Below are 16966 nucleotides of genomic sequence, written 5' to 3' on the forward strand. Positions count from 1 at the left end.
AGCATAACTGGTCTGCATACACTGAGCGGTTTTTTGCCTGCGTAAGACCTTCTTTTGGCGGTTGGATGGCTGTTACTTCGCGAATATAAACACCAGATTGGACATATGCATTAGCAAACCCACTTATATCTTACGTGACATGCGGAAACTTTCGGCCAATTTTGCAGCAAACTCCATCGCCTGGAGCACGAAAGTTTGCCTGCGGGCTATCTCCGATGGCCCTGGAAAAGTTCGGAGCTCAGCAGTTCCGTTTCCGTATCCGTATCCATGTCCGCTTGCCACTTGCCACTTGCAACCTGGCAACCCCGGCACGTGCCCCAAACACGTAAAAGATAAGCCTGTTTCTGCTGAGTGGTCTCGACTGCACTTCCTTCCAGACCAACAGACGAACTCAGAACTCAGAACTCAGAGCAGCGGAGTAGCAGACCCTCAAAACGATGCATGCCCATGGAAAACTGTCAATCTAATGGCAGGCTGCGTCCGGCCACGGCGCCACTTAATTGCCGACATAAAAGCGTGCTGCACTTTCAATCAGGTCCTGCCAAAAGGACCCCCTGCTCATCATCCTTGCACACACCCGCTCCGATGCCCCCCTCCCCGCAACCGTAGCTTTTTCGCAATTCCTGGCTGAAACCGCCATTAAGTGCGAGCGTTAAGCGCAGCCAATTAGCATCCTGATGGCCTGCTTAATCCAATAAGGACATGAAATGAAACCATTAATGACAGGCCGAATGCACAAAGGGATGGTATCCGCCGATCCGATCGATGGGTTGAGATGGGTTCAGTTGGGTTGAGATGGGTTTAAGATGGGTGGCACACAAGACCGCGAAACGTTGCCCGCCAAAAGAAATCACAGCCCATGGCAGAGAAAAATAATTCTCAATAATTCAATTAATGCGTCACTTTATTAAAACTCAATCTTGCCTTGCCTTTAATTGACGTTGCGCCCCGCAACTTTCGTCTTTCTCGTCCTTTCGTCCTTCATCAACGCCGATCCTGCTGCTTTACCGCTTTCCACCCGGTCGTCGTCCATTGCCCATTGCCGATTGATTGATTGATGGATGGAATGATGATAATTGGAATACCCCACCGCCCCACATCGCTCCACATTGCCATCTCGCACTCGCAGCAGCGTTGTGGCACAAATCACCACACAGCCGCAGCTGGTCGTCGCCGATCCGAATGGTAATCATGATTCTGGTTATGCAGCCTCAAACGTTGACGATGTCCTTGCAGGCGTGGCGCCCGCCTCCGCCACGGCAGCCACATCCAATGCTCCGCGGAGCAGCGTCTCGCCGCCGGACAGTCCGCTGCCCAGTGGCGCCACCCTTCAGCGTTCCAGCGTCAGCAGCCAGCGGCGCCCCACCGGCGACGACTCGCCGAAGCGCGGCGAACCCGCCCTCAGGTCAGTCGGTGTCGATAACTCCAGGTATTTGGCATTCAGATCCGTAAGCCTGCCCCCGTAGACGTAGCATCCAAAGTAGATGGTATGATGCAGTTGGTGCACTGAGAAAAACGAATGCCTTATCCTAGTTATTGTTTAAGTACTATCCCTTTAGTATCGGATATCTGCAGATAGACACACATACACATTTAATGCACAGCTACAAAAAACCTACAACTTTAGCCCAATTCAAATCTATGATTCCCATTCGAAGTTGTATAAAAACAAAATACTTTCAATTAGCAGTTAAATTTATTTCGCAACAATATCTAAATATTAGTACTCATTCATTTAACGATTTTCTCTTTGATTGTAGCAAAGAAAATTTCAAATTTGCAACATTTTTAAAGATTAATTAACTGTTTTTGTGGCCCGACAAAATTAAGCTTTTCCATTAATATTTTTGCATAATATAACTCATATGGTATAGCCACTACTCTTTTAGCTGCCTCACTGGATTACGTAGAATATTAAAAATGCTTAAAGTGCATATATCTATTGTCATTATTTGTGAACAAAACAGTAAATGCAAATGAAGCGCCTTGCTTTTTTTGCTCTCCATAAAACAGACAAAACTGACAATATCTTTGGTGCAAATAGCAAACATTAATTAAATATGTCGGGCTACTGTTGTCAACTATTACATGTGTTTGTTAATGAAATATTTAAACAGTTAGATATGTAATTGCATATATAAATAGCGACTTGCAGAGTTAGGTCTGCCACGTCTCAACAATTATTCATAATTATTATGGGCATGTGTGCATATGTACTTAGCAGCCTTATGAAATGATCAATTGCACAATCGGTTATTAAGTTGCTGTGCAAAAAAGAGCTCACGTGTTCCCACAGACCTATTACGTAGTGTTTAGCGAGAAACCCGCCACTTTATCCTCGCACCTTCCATGTCGAACACCGAAATAGAAGCCGCAAGTAGGCAATCCGGCCAAAAAATAGTGCCTAGTAGTACGTAGTAATGCCGCAGTTATGTGTGTTAAGTTCTCATTCCGAATCCGACCGACTTCCGTTCGCAGCGTCGCCATGAAGCCATTGTCCTTTGTGCGGTACGGAGTGCAGGAGGCCATGACTTTGGCACGCAACGACTCGACGCTATCGACTACATCGAAAACGTCCTCGCGCAAGGATAAGAAGAACTCGCAGGCGTCAAGGTGAGTAACGCCGTCCATCGCCCCTAATTACAGTTATTAGTTTTGGGCTTTTGTTGGCCAGTCGATGGTAATGCCACCCACCAACCCCCCATTCCATTTTCTTCTCTTTTTTCCCTTTTGAAAATGCAATGTACACCACACCGTGGCCTATTATCCTTCGCGTGACGCACAGATTCACGATATACAAGGTGCACAAGGCCTCGAAAAAGAAACGCGAAAAATCGTCGGCCAAAAAGGAGCGCAAGGCCACCAAAACATTGGCCATTGTTTTGGGTAAGTTCAAGCTGAGCACCTTTAAAAAAAAAAGAAACCATTTAGACCATGTCCTTGCGCTCTGCCATATGCATATGCTTATCCTGATGGCATCATCATCTATATTTAAACATCAAACAGGTGTCTTCCTGTTCTGCTGGCTGCCGTTCTTCAGCTGCAACATCATGGACGCCATGTGCGCCAAGTTCGATAAAGACTGCCGACCTGGGCTCACCGCCTACATGATGACCACCTGGCTGGGCTACATCAATAGCTTCGTTAATCCGGTGATCTATACGATATTCAATCCCGAGTTTCGCAAGGCCTTCAAGAAGATCATGCACATGGGGTGATTATCAACGGCGAGCACATCAACAGCAATACCAATAGCAATAGCCAGTTGGATGAGCATCGTGTCCAGGAGTAGAGGATGGCCAGAGTGTGCCAAATGGAGGCCATCGATGCAGCAGAGATCTCAATTGGGCTCCAGTTTCGTTTCGTTTCGTTTCGTTTGTCGTCGTTCGTTGCGTTCGTTCCCAATAGCTTTAAGGTTCAGCTACTTATGTAAATAGATCTGTACATACCACTTAACTATATGCTATGTGTAGTGTGGAGCGTGGATTGCGAGCAGTAGGCTAGGTACAATTTTTAACAATTACATTAAGCTAACTAACAAGTAGCGATATAATCAACACACAGCAAACACGCGATTATGATTCCAAAGTAGCCATGTAAGCAATGCCAGGGATACGATTCGCTTTACCAGCATAGAGTAGTGTCCTTCAGAGTGGGCTGCTCCCACAACCTATCACATATCACGAGCAGCAAGCTATTCCTCCCACCCAAAACCAAAAACCTAAAAAACCAAAACCTAAAAAACCAAAACCCAAAACCAAAACCTAAAAAACCAAAACCTAAAAAACCAAAAAACTCCACGGCACACCGAATCCCCCTTCCGATTCCCAGAATACGATTAGTTAAGCGAGTGTAAAGAAATTCATATCCTTAGAGGCCGGATCGTTCCACACCGACACGTGGTGTCGGTATCTAGAGTTAGTTAGCTAAATCGCAGATATATAGCAGTTAAGTCGGATACAGTAGCTAGCGGGCCTCGAGGTCGGCGCCCTCCACACCACAGACACATCACATACGAATGTTCCTAGTTAGTTGGCCGACCGACCATCCACATGGAGCATCCCGATCGATGGATGAAACTATAGCCATCGGCGACAGAGTTGCACCCAACTGGACAGAGTGACATGCACACACACACACACACACACGAACAGACACTATGAATCAAATGAGCCCCACAAATGAATACGATATCGAGGGGCGCCGACCCCGATGAAAGTCCCGCTTAGAGGTCACTTTCAGTTCGACTTTCGTTTGGATGTACTCGTACAGGAGGTACTCGTACAGGATGTACTCATCAAGGATGTACATGTACAGGATATACTCGTACAGGATATACTCGTACAGGTTATACTCGTACAGGTTATACTCGTACAGGATGTACTCGTACAGGATATACTCGTATATAACATATAGGAGCATTTAAGATCCAGAGGTCGTACCTAGGCTAGTCACTTGATCTAGATCAAATATACTCACCACCCATAGGTAGTACATACCTATATACATATGTATATGCGTAGATATATATCAGATGGTACCAATGGGATGGACACGTCTGGGGAGGCACAGCAGGGAGTGAGGGGGGGAAGAATCAGGGTATCTAGAGCAAAGGCCATCGCATTGCTGGAAGCAATATGAGGGTTACCTTAGGAGATAGTAGCAAGATAGCAAGATAGCAAGATAGCAAGTATCGATGTAAGCGTACGTGTATAGTGGAATATCAAAACTGAGTTTTGAAACACGGACCGAAAGCCTGTGTCCTGCCGCAAAGGATAACTGAACTTGGATTCAATCCATTCCGATTTTCGCATGTCGGCGGGACTATAGCCGTTTGGTCCCTGATTTCAACAGCCGTCCTTTTAACAGTTTCTATGTGACAAATAATTGATAGGTTAATTGATTACTCCAGAGTGTGTAGTAGTTTATAAAACGATTCCATTTATTGTGTACTATATACCTAGGCGTAAGCGGTGCCCCGGCTCAAATTTCCATGGAACCCCGTAGGAAACTCGAGGAAAAGCTCAACGGTTTTTATACTTTCCTAAGAACTACAATACCATATACGCGTTTACTTCCGTGTGTGTGCGTATGTGTGTGTGTCTGAGTGTGTGCTTAAGTGTATGAGTGGGTGAGTGGGTGAATGGCTGTTTTTTTTTTCGAAAGGATATAACTCTAGGCGATAGGACTCTAGGCTAAGACTATGGAAACAGTTCAACTTTCAGATCAGTGCGAAATGCTCCTAAGTTAAGTTCTTCCAAAGAAAACGCTTATTAATTATAGCTAATTGGTAAATTTGCAATTCGAACTAACTATTAATACATACATACGTACATACGTACACCAACATAGGCACACACACACTACACACATTACTGTTGATTTATCAAAATTGTAGCCTGAGTTTTCAAGTCGTTGAATTGTTGTCTGTTATCGTTACTTTGTGAATGGGATATAGCATACATATATATATGTAGAGTACCCCGAGATCTCTCTACCAATAAAGCATATATACGAGTTTGTGAGATAACTGAGGTGTACGCGAAAATGGAAAACTGAGATGAAAATGAGGACTATTTTAAAGAAAGGCGAAAATCGTTTTTTTTTTTCTAGAAAATTATGAGAATTATCAACTAAATGAAACGTAGGCTAAGGTCTCAGAAAAGCAAACTATTTCAAAAATAATTATCATAGCTTACGGAAATAATAATAGCGAATAACAACAATAAACTAATGATACCAAATAGGATGCGTCAGCATGAGAATACATCAAATAAATAAAGTAAAACTGAAAATATTTCAAGGCAAAACCAATCGCCAACTTTTCATTTCGATCGGAGAATGGGAGAAAGTTTTGGTTGGGGTCGGTAAGTTCACATACGAGTATATGTACACATACATACATATGTAGTACTACTTTCCCTTTCGACAGCTCTGTACTCACACACACGTATATCAACATTTTATTGCACTTATATGAGCTGATAATAAAATTCCAATACGCAGCAAAGGAAATAAAAATACTTACGCAAGACAAACAAGACGCACAATGGGGTGAACCCACTTCCGGTGTTTGGGGGCATGGGTACAGAATCAATTCGAGAAGGAGCTCACGGCCGTCGCCAGCTCCCGGGAAACCAAAAACCCAACTAAGAGCCACTAAATAGATGAGCGTCAGATGAGTCGCAGCCAGGGAATGGAGGCCAAAGGACTCCTCCGCCGCCCACCATTCACCACTCACCACTCGTCATACTCTAATGGGTACTCAGTCAGACAATTCTGGAGTCGGAGGCCACTCGGATTCGAATTCCGATTCGGATTCGTATCCGGATCCATAGACACAAACACTGGCAGTGGCTGGAAAATAAATTAGGATGGGAGTGAACTTCAGTACGCCATTTCCTCATAAGAAATGGCCAAGTGCACTGCGGGAAAAAAAGGTTTAGAAGACAACATTGCATTGCATTTCGCATAGTTCTTAAAGCTTATGAATAGAAAACTACATTGTTCCCAATCTAAACGAATTTGATCTATCAAGTTATGTAGTAAGCTCCATATTTCCCTATCATCTTATAGTATTCTATTTGTAATTTACTATAGTTAGTACACTAAGCCATATTTGAAGCGTATTGTGTTCCTTAAAAGCATTATTTAATAGCATAAGCTTGCTTGAAACCCATTTGGAACCGAAAGTCAGCAACATTTTCTTTCAATGTTGCCCTGGCCGACTTCGTCTTCGGCCGCAGAGGCATCATTGTCTTGGCGCAGTGTCTTGGCCTGACCATAAATACAAATGTAAAAAGGGCAACCAGAGTCGACCCCTGACCCCTGACCCCCGCCTGCTACTTGGAATTCCTCGCCTCATCCTGGGTGTGCGTAAAGTTGTTTCATTCGATTGTGTGTCTTCGGCTGGCAGAGAGTTGTGTGCTCTATGTCCATAACTAATTCGAACTAAATGATGTACTAAAGTGTTGAGGGAACACGGATACTCGTGCCCAGAGCAATGGACACCAGGACATCAGTACACAAGGATGCAGGGATGCAGGAAGGGTGCGAATGAAATGTTTTGTGTGTCTGGGGGCGATATCTTATCGTTACACACACTGGGTGGCGATAATTGACAGACCATTAACGTTTGGATTGCAAAAGCCAAAGTGAAAGCCTGTAAGGGGCAGGGGACATTTGTTGGCCCCATCGTTAGAGGCCATATGCCAGAACTGTGTGATTTGCGAATGGGATTTGCAGTCAGAAAGTCAGAAAGTTCACTGATCGAAATTCAAGACCAGCATTCCGTGGAAACTTACAAAAATTAAAGAGGCGTTCCGACTCGCGTTCCGAGCAGACCAGCCCAGCCAATCAGCTAAATCAGTTGGGGTATTTCCCACTGCCGCTGCTGCTCCTTTTCGTCCTGCCACCAACACCAACACCACCATCATCACTACGGCCCAACATCTGACCCGGAATGGAATTCTGGCGTACCGGAAGCTCTACGGGGCAGAGTTAAAATCGAAAAATATGCACACGACCAGAAATAGTTTAAATACAAGGCCGAATATTAAAATGCGAAAGGACTCGGGACGCAGGAGGCAGGAGGCAGGAGGCAGGGCTCAGGATTCTGGACCCAGGACCTCGGGCAATGGGGTTAGTGCAATCAAGCATGCCTTCTCAGTGGATTACTGTCCTGTTCCAACTTCACGGTCAATGACTTTTCAGCCTTCTGGCCAGCGGAAGATGAAAAGGGAGCACTGAGTGCCCAGCTATAAACTCGAAATAAATGCACTCCACCACATACAGACCTAAAATACCTCCTATCATTCGGTACATTTGCTAAGCTGGTATATATGGAATTAAAAAGAATTTTGTTTTTGATTGTCGTATTCAACTCACTCTTACTTATTGGCGCTTTAATATTTATACCAACCAAATGAACTTAAGTGTGGGTTACCAATGAAGCAAATATTCCTTTTTAAGTTAGGATATTTATATTATATTGTGCACTAGAGTCAGGGTTGTGAGTTCCTTTGCTTAAGAGAGTGGAAGCTTTAATATCAATGTAGTTTTGCTGTGATCCGATTCTCGTCCTGCTTGGTTGCCATCAAGATCGATTACGAAAGTGTCCTTGAAAGGGTCTACTGTGCCCGTTAAACTCGTTGATTCGATTCCATCATTTTGTCTTTATGCTCCATTAAGTTCTTTAGTTTGCAGCAATATCTTTTATCCTTGACTACCCTTTTTGTTGATGACTTATTAAATTATACATTGCATAAGATCAATGATCCGTTACATTTTGAGGCATATTACATGGTAATTTGATTATTATTGGAGGCCCTAAGATTTCCCCTAGAAAAGGTGCCATTCAAGCAGCCTGTGCGTTTACCTTTGCTCCCAAGTCAAGGGCTCTGTAGCATAGTGCAGGTTTTGTTCGATCGAGTACGAAAACTATGATTGAAATTTTAGAAATTTTTGGCTGTATACAAGTCGATAGAGCCTGGCAATTAGACCGCCATTGAAAACGCCCAGTTCGAATCCTAAATCACCGGGACCAAAGACCAGACACCAAGATGGTGGACTTTGGCTTTGATATCAAGCACCTCTTTCCGCAGCCAATCATCCGGGTGCAGCCGCACTCGTTGCGTCCCAAGATCACTCAGCTCCATCACCACCACTACTCGCTCAACGTGAATCCGCAACGGCGACACTTAACGTTGCCCAGCTGCCAGCTAAGCCAAATCCTGGACGTCATGGGCAAGCTGTCGGCGGATGCGCAGGGACTACGCCATCCAGTGACCACAGCCGACAAGCTGACAGCCGACCAGGTGGTCTATCTGATGGCAGACGAGGCGGCGGGACACTGGGCCATCACCGGGTTGCTGAAGGTCGGCACCAAGGACCTCTTCCTTTTCGACCAGGAGGGCTGCTGCCGACGGGCCAATCAAACGCCAGCCATTCTCGACTTCTATGTGCACGAGAGCCGCCAGCGCTGTGGCCAGGGCAAGTTGCTCTTCGAGTGGATGCTGGAGCAGCAGGGCTGGTCACCACGCAAGTGCTCCGTGGACCGCCCGTCCAAGAAGCTGCTTGCCTTCATGGGCAAGCACTACGGCCTGGTACGCACCATTCCGCAGGGCAACAACTTTGTGCTCTACGAGGGCTTCTTCGATGATCCCATCACCAAGTGCAATTCCGTTTGCGAGCTGCAGGCGACTAGCAGGGTTCGCAGCCAAAGTCTGGCAAAGGATCAGACGCAGTTATCCATCCGAAATGGAGCACATGCCGGTCGCTTCAGACGGTCGATTGCCAACCAGGAATCTGAGTTGGAAACTTCGCTGCACGGACGCCGCTGGAATGAACCACGCACACACGCCAGCACGACCTGCATCCAGGGCTCCAGGGGCAGGAGATTCGAACACAACTAGACCACCGATCATCACTGTCAGCTCAATTGGAGTTAGCACTCAGTTCGTTCTCATTCGTAGCACTCATCGCACAGCAAATTGATAGTTTGAGTTAAAAATGTATAAATATTATAATGTGTTTATTTTACACTTTGGTTTTGCCTGTTTATAATTTGGATAATGCGTGAATCTACTTGAAGCTTGTGTGAGAAACCATACTCGTAGTATTGGCCATCATCATCGATAATATCGATATATTCGAATAATTTCAATACCCATAAACTTGTTATTTTCTGTTATTTTGTTATTGCTTTTCGGTTATTTTGCGACTATAAATATCAGTATTTTGATCAGAACATTCGAAATATTGGTCCGAATATGGAATGGCATACCTCGTTGAGCTCGTAATTAAATTTCCTATCGAACTGTGTTTTCAAAAAAAAAATTATATTATTTTCACTTTTCTTCCAATTTTTTATGGTCATTTTTTGCCAAAAATCGGTTTTCTGTTATTTTGCGACTATAAATATCAGTATTTTGATCAGAACATTCGAAATATTGGTCCGAATATGGAATGGCATACCTCGTTGAGCTCGTAATTAAATTTCCTATCGAACTGTGTTTTCAAAAAAAAATTATATTATTTTCACTTTTCTTCCAATTTTTTATGGTCATTTTTTGCCAAAAATCGGTTTTCTGTTATTTTGCGACTATAAATATCAGTATTTTGATCAGAACATTCGAAATAATGGTCCGAATATGGAATGGCATACCTCGTTGAGCTCGTAATTAAATTTCCTATCGAACTGTGTTTTCAAAAAAAAAAAATATTATTTTCACTTTTCTTCCAATTTTTTATGGTCATTTTTTGCCAAAAATCGGTTTTCTGTTATTTTGCCACTATAAATATCAGTATTTTGATCAGAACATTCGAAATATTGGTCCGAATATGGAATGGCACACCTCGTTGAGCTCGTAATTAAATTTCCTATCGAACTGTGTTTTCAAAAAAAAAAAATATTATTTTCACTTTTCTTCCAATTTTGTATGGTCATTTCGGTTTTCTGTTATTTTGCGACTATAAATATCAGTATTTTGATCAGAACATTCGAAATAATGGTCCGAATATGGAATGGCATACCTCGTTGAGCTCGTAATTAAATTTCCTATCGAACTGTGTTTTCAAAAAAAAAAAATATTATTTTCACTTTTCTTCCATTTTTTATGGTCATTTTTTGCCAAAAATCGGTTTTCTGCTATTTTGCGACTATAAATATCAGTATTTTGATCAGAACATTCGAAATAATGGTCCGAATATGGAATGGCATACCTCGTTGAGCTCGTAATTAAATTTCCTATCAAACTGTGTTTTCAAAAAAAAAAAAATATTATTTTCACTTTTCTTCCATTTTTTGATGATGATTTTTTGCCAATAACCGCTTTTCTGTTATTTTGCGACTATAAATATCAGTATTTTGATCAGAACATTCGAAATAATGGTCCGAATATGGAATGGCATACCTCGTTGAGCTCGTAATTAAATTTCCTATCAAACTGTGTTTTCAAAAAAAAAAAATATTATTTTCACTTTTCTTCCATTTTTTGATGATGATTTTTTGCCAATAACCGCTTTTCTGCTATTTTGCGACTATAAATATCAGTATTTTGATCAGAACATTCAACATAATGGTCCGAATATGGAATGGCATACCTCGTTGAGCTCGAAATTAAATTTCCTATCGAACTGTGTTTTCAAAAAAAAAAAAATATTATTTTCACTTTTCTTCCAATTTTTTATGGTCATTTCGGTTTTCTGTTATTTTGCGACTATAAATATCAGTATTTTGATCAGAACATTCGAAATAATGGTCCGAATATGGAATGGCATACCTCGTTGAGCTCGTAATTAAATTTCCTATCGAACTGTGTTTTCAAAAAAAAAAAATATTATTTTCACTTTTCTTCCATTTTTTATGGTCATTTTTTGCCAAAAATCGGTTTTCTGCTATTTTGCGACTATAAATATCAGTATTTTGATCAGAACATTCGAAATAATGGTCCGAATATGGAATGGCATACCTCGTTGAGCTCGAAATTAAATTTCCTATCGAACTGTGTTTTCAAAAAAAAAAAAATATTATTTTCACTTTTCTTCCATTTTTTGATGATGATTTTTTGCCAATAACCGCTTTTCTGTTATTTTGCGACTATAAATATCAGTATTTTGATCAGAACATTCGAAATAATGGTCCGAATATGGAATGGCATACCTCGTTGAGCTCGTAATTAAATTTCCTATCAAACTGTGTTTTCAAAAAAAAAAAAATATTATTTTCACTTTTCTTCCAATTTTTTATGGTCATTTCGGTTTTCTGTTATTTTGCGACTATAAATATCAGTATTTTGATCAGAACATTCGAAATAATGGTCCGAATATGGAATGGCATACCTCGTTGAGCTCGTAATTAAATTTCCTATCGAACTGTGTTTTCAAAAAAAAAAAATATTATTTTCACTTTTCTTCCATTTTTTATGGTCATTTTTTGCCAAAAATCGGTTTTCTGCTATTTTGCGACTATAAATATCAGTATTTTGATCAGAACATTCGAAATAATGGTCCGAATATGGAATGGCATACCTCGTTGAGCTCGAAATTAAATTTCCTATCGAACTGTGTTTTCAAAAAAAAAAAAATATTATTTTCACTTTTCTTCCATTTTTTGATGATGGTTTTTTGCCAATAACCGCTTTTCTGTTATTTTGCGACTATAAATATCAGTATTTTGATCAGAACATTCGAAATAATGGTCCGAATATGGAATGGCATACCTCGTTGAGCTCGTAATTAAATTTCCTATCAAACTGTGTTTTCAAAAAAAAAAAAATATTATTTTCACTTTTCTTCCATTTTTTGATGATGATTTTTTGCCAATAACCGCTTTTCTGCTATTTTGCGACTATAAATATCAGTATTTTGATCAGAACATTCAACATAATGGTCCGAATATGGAATGGCATACCTCGTTGAGCTCGAAATTAAATTTCCTATCGAACTGTGTTTTCAAAAAAAAAAAAAATATTATTTTCACTTTTCTTCCAATTTTTTATGGTCATTTTTTGCCAAAAATCGGTTTTCTGTTATTTTGCGACTATAAATATCAGTATTTTGATCAGAACATTCGAAATAATGGTCCGAATATGGAATGGCATACCTCGTTGAGCTCGTAATTAAATTTCCTATCGAACTGTGTTTTCAAAAAAAAAAAATATTATTTTCACTTTTCTTCCAATTTTTTATGGTCATTTTTTGCCAAAAATCGGTTTTCTGTTATTTTGCCACTATAAATATCAGTATTTTGATCAGAACATTCGAAATATTGGTCCGAATATGGAATGGCACACCTCGTTGAGCTCGTAATTAAATTTCCTATCGAACTGTGTTTTCAAAAAAAAAAAATATTATTTTCACTTTTCTTCCAATTTTTTATGGTCATTTTTTGCCAAAAATCGGTTTTCTGTTATTTTGCGACTATAAATATCAGTATTTTGATCAGAACATTCGAAATAATGGTCCGAATATGGAATGGCATACCTCGTTGAGCTCGTAATTAAATTTCCTATCGAACTGTGTTTTCAAAAAAAAAAAATATTATTTTCACTTTTCTTCCATTTTTTATGGTCATTTTTTGCCAAAAATCGGTTTTCTGCTATTTTGCGACTATAAATATCAGTATTTTGATCAGAACATTCGAAATAATGGTCCGAATATGGAATGGCATACCTCGTTGAGCTCGTAATTAAATTTCCTATCAAACTGTGTTTTCAAAAAAAAAAAAATATTATTTTCACTTTTCTTCCATTTTTTGATGATGATTTTTTGCCAATAACCGCTTTTCTGTTATTTTGCGACTATAAATATCAGTATTTTGATCAGAACATTCAACATAATGGTCCGAATATGGAATGGCATACCTCGTTGAGCTCGAAATTAAATTTCCTATCGAACTGTGTTTTCAAAAAAAAAAAAATATTATTTTCACTTTTCTTCCATTTTTTATGGTCATTTTTTGCTAAAAATCGGTTTTCTGCTATTTTGCGACTATAAATATCAGTATTTTGATCAGAACATTCGAAATAATGGTCCGAATATGGAATGGCATACCTCGTTGAGCTCGTAATTAAATTTCCTATCGAACTGTGTTTTCAAAAAAAAAAAATATTATTTTCACTTTTCTTCCATTTTTTATGGTCATTTTTTGCCAAAAATCGGTTTTCTGCTATTTTGCGACTATAAATATCAGTATTTTGATCAGAACATTCGAAATAATGGTCCGAATATGGAATGGCATACCTCGTTGAGCTCGAAATTAAATTTCCTATCGAACTGTGTTTTCAAAAAAAAAAAAATATTATTTTCACTTTTCTTCCATTTTTTGATGATGATTTTTTGCCAATAACCGCTTTTCTGTTATTTTGCGACTATAAATATCAGTATTTTGATCAGAACATTCGAAATAATGGTCCGAATATGGAATGGCATACCTCGTTGAGCTCGTAATTAAATTTCCTATCAAACTGTGTTTTCAAAAAAAAAAAAATATTATTTTCACTTTTCTTCCATTTTTTGATGATGATTTTTTGCCAATAACCGCTTTTCTGCTATTTTGCGACTATAAATATCAGTATTTTGATCAGAACATTCAACATAATGGTCCGAATATGGAATGGCATACCTCGTTGAGCTCGTAATTAAATTTCCTATCGAACTGTGTTTTCAAAAAAAAAAAATATTATTTTCACTTTTCTTCCATTTTTTATGGTCATTTTTTTGCCAAAAATCGGTTTTCTGCTATTTTGCGACTATAAATATCAGTATTTTGATCAGAACATTCGAAATAATGGTCCGAATATGGAATGGCATACCTCGTTGAGCTCGAAATTAAATTTCCTATCGAACTGTGTTTTCACAAAAAAAAAAAATATTATTTTCACTTTTCTTCCATTTTTTGATGATGATTTTTTGCCAATAACCGCTTTTCTGTTATTTTGCGACTATAAATATCAGTATTTTGATCAGAACATTCGAAATAATGGTCCGAATATGGAATGGCATACCTCGTTGAGCTCGTAATTAAATTTCCTATCAAACTGTCAAACTGTTTTTCAAAAAAAAAAAAATATTATTTTCACTTTTCTTCCATTTTTTATGGTCATTTTTTGCCAAAAATCGGTTTTCTGCTATTTTGCGACTATAAATATCAGTATTTTGATCAGAACATTCGAAATAATGGTCCGAATATGGAATGGCATACCTCGTTGAGCTCGAAATTAAATTTCCTATCGAACTGTGTTTTCAAAAAAAAAACAAGAGAGAACGCTATAGTCGAGTTCCCCGACTATCTGATACCCGTTACTCAGCTAGTGTAAGTGCGAAGGACAGTTTTTGGCGGTTTGTGGGCGTTAGAGTGGGCGTGGCCAAAAGTTTTTTGGCGAATAGATAGAAATTTACAAGACTAATACAAAACTAAAAAAAAATTTCAAAACATTTTTCAAAAGTGTGGGCGTGGCAGCTTTGGGCGGTTTGTGGGCGTTAGAGTGGGCGTGGCAAAAAGTTTTTTTGCAAATCGATAGAAATTTTCAAGACCAATACAAAAATGAAAAAATTTTAAAACATTTTTCAAAAGTGTGGGCGTGGCAGTTTTGGGCGGTTTGTGGGCGTTAGAGTGGGCGTGGCAACATGAATCGACAAACTTGCGCTGCGTCTATGTCCCTGTAGTCTGTATGCATAATCTCAACTTTCTAGCTTTTGTAGTTCCTGAGATCTCGACGTTCATACGGACAGACAGACGGACAGACGGACAGACGGACGGACGGACAGACGGACAGACGGACAGACGGACAGACGGACAGACGGACAGACGGACGGACAGACGGACATGGCCAAATCGACTCCGCTATTGATCCTGATCAAGAATATATATACTTTATATGGTCGGAAACGCTTCCTTCTGCCTGTTACATACTTTTCAACGAATCTAGTATACCCTTTTACTCTACGAGTAACGGGTATAAAAATATTATTTTCACTTTTCTTCCATTTTTTGATGATGATTTTTTGCCAATAACCGCTTTTCTGTTATTTTGCGACTATAAATATCAGTATTTTGATCAGAACATTCGAAATAATGGTCCGAATATGGAATGGCATACCTCGTTGAGCTCGTAATTAAATTTCCTATCAAACTGTGTTTTCAAAAAAAAAAAAATATTATTTTCACTTTTCTTCCATTTTTTGATGATGATTTTTTGCCAATAACCGCTTTTCTGCTATTTTGCGACTATAAATATCAGTATTTTGATCAGAACATTCGAAATAATGGTCCGAATATGGAATGGCATACCTCGTTGAGCTCGTAATTAAATTTCCTATCGAACTGTGTTTTCAAAAAAAAAAAAATATTATTTTCACTTTTCTTCCAATTTTTTATGGTCATTTTTTGCCAAAAATCGGTTTTCTGTTATTTTGCGACTATAAATATCAGTATTTTGATCAGAACATTCGAAATATTGGTCCGAATATGGAATGGCATACCTCGTTGAGCTCGTAATTAAATTTCCTATCGAACTGTGTTTTCAAAAAAAAAAATATTATTTTCACTTTTCTTCCATTTTTTGATGATGATTTTTTGCCAATAACCGCTTTTCTGTTATTTTGCGACTATAAATATCAGTATTTTGATCAGAACATTCGAAATAATGGTCCGAATATGAATGGCATACCTCGTTGAGCTCGTAATTAAATTTCCTATCGAACTGTGTTTTCAAAAAAAAAAAATATTATTTTCACTTTTCTTCCATTTTTTGATGATGATTTTTTGCCAATAACCGCTTTTCTGCTATTTTGCGACTATAAATATCAGTATTTTGATCAGAACATTCGAAATAATGGTCCGAATATGGAATGGCATACCTCGTTGAGCTCGTAATTAAATTTCCTATCGAACTGTGTTTTCAAAAAAAAAAAATATTATTTTCACTTTTCTTCCATTTTTTGATGATGATTTTTTGCCAATAACCGCTTTTCTGTTATTTTGCGACTATAAATATCAGTATTTTGATCAGAACATTCGAAATAATGGTCCGAATATGGAATGGCATACCTCGTTGAGCTCGTAATTAAATTTCCTATCGAACTGTGTTTTCAAAAAAAAAAAATATTATTTTCACTTTTCTTCCATTTTTTGATGATGATTTTTTGCCAATAACCGCTTTTCTGCTATTTTGCGACTATAAATATCAGTATTTTGATCAGAACATTCGAAATAATGGTCAGAATATGGAATGGCATACCTCGTTGAGCTCGTAATTAAATTTCCTATCGAACTGTGTTTTCAAAAAAAAAAAAATATTATTTTCACTTTTCTTCCAATTTTTATGGTAATTTTTTGCCAAAATCGGTTTTCTGTTATTTTGCGACTATAAATATCAGTATTTTGATCAGAACATTCGAAATATTGGTCCGAATATGGAATGCATACCTCGTTGAGCTCGTAATTAAATTTCCTATCGAACTG

The 16966-nt window shown here is 39.0% G+C and overlaps 2 protein-coding genes across 2 annotated transcripts in view; both read left to right on the forward strand.

Moving 5' to 3' along the window:
• LOC6525116 (dopamine D2-like receptor) overlaps window positions 1-5814 on the forward strand; it is a 32273-nt gene extending 26459 nt beyond the window's left edge. Inside the window, exons 8-12 of the mRNA XM_043206813.1 lie at window positions 1130-1185; window positions 1237-1429; window positions 2479-2613; window positions 2786-2886; window positions 3007-5814. Coding sequence (XP_043062748.1) covers window positions 1130-1185; window positions 1237-1429; window positions 2479-2613; window positions 2786-2886; window positions 3007-3218 — 697 coding nt within the window. The 3' untranslated portion in view covers window positions 3219-5814. The remainder of the gene's footprint in view (window positions 1-1129; window positions 1186-1236; window positions 1430-2478; window positions 2614-2785; window positions 2887-3006) is intronic.
• A 2550-nt stretch (window positions 5815-8364) lies between these two features.
• LOC6525119 (alpha-tubulin N-acetyltransferase 2) lies at window positions 8365-9547 on the forward strand. The gene has a single exon (XM_002100921.3). It carries the CDS (start codon window positions 8562-8564, stop codon window positions 9411-9413), a length of 852 nt encoding a protein of 283 aa, XP_002100957.1. The 5' UTR covers window positions 8365-8561; the 3' UTR covers window positions 9414-9547.
• Window positions 9548-16966: the final 7419 nt, after the last annotated feature.

This window comes from Drosophila yakuba, chromosome X, assembly GCF_016746365.2.
Source record: "Drosophila yakuba strain Tai18E2 chromosome X, Prin_Dyak_Tai18E2_2.1, whole genome shotgun sequence".
Lineage (NCBI taxonomy): Eukaryota > Metazoa > Arthropoda > Insecta > Diptera > Drosophilidae > Drosophila > Drosophila yakuba.

Coding starts and splice junctions, on each gene's coding strand:
- LOC6525119 (XM_002100921.3), top strand. CDS start 8,562: ATGGTGGACTTTGGCTTTGATATCAAGCACCTCTTTCCGCAGCCAATC.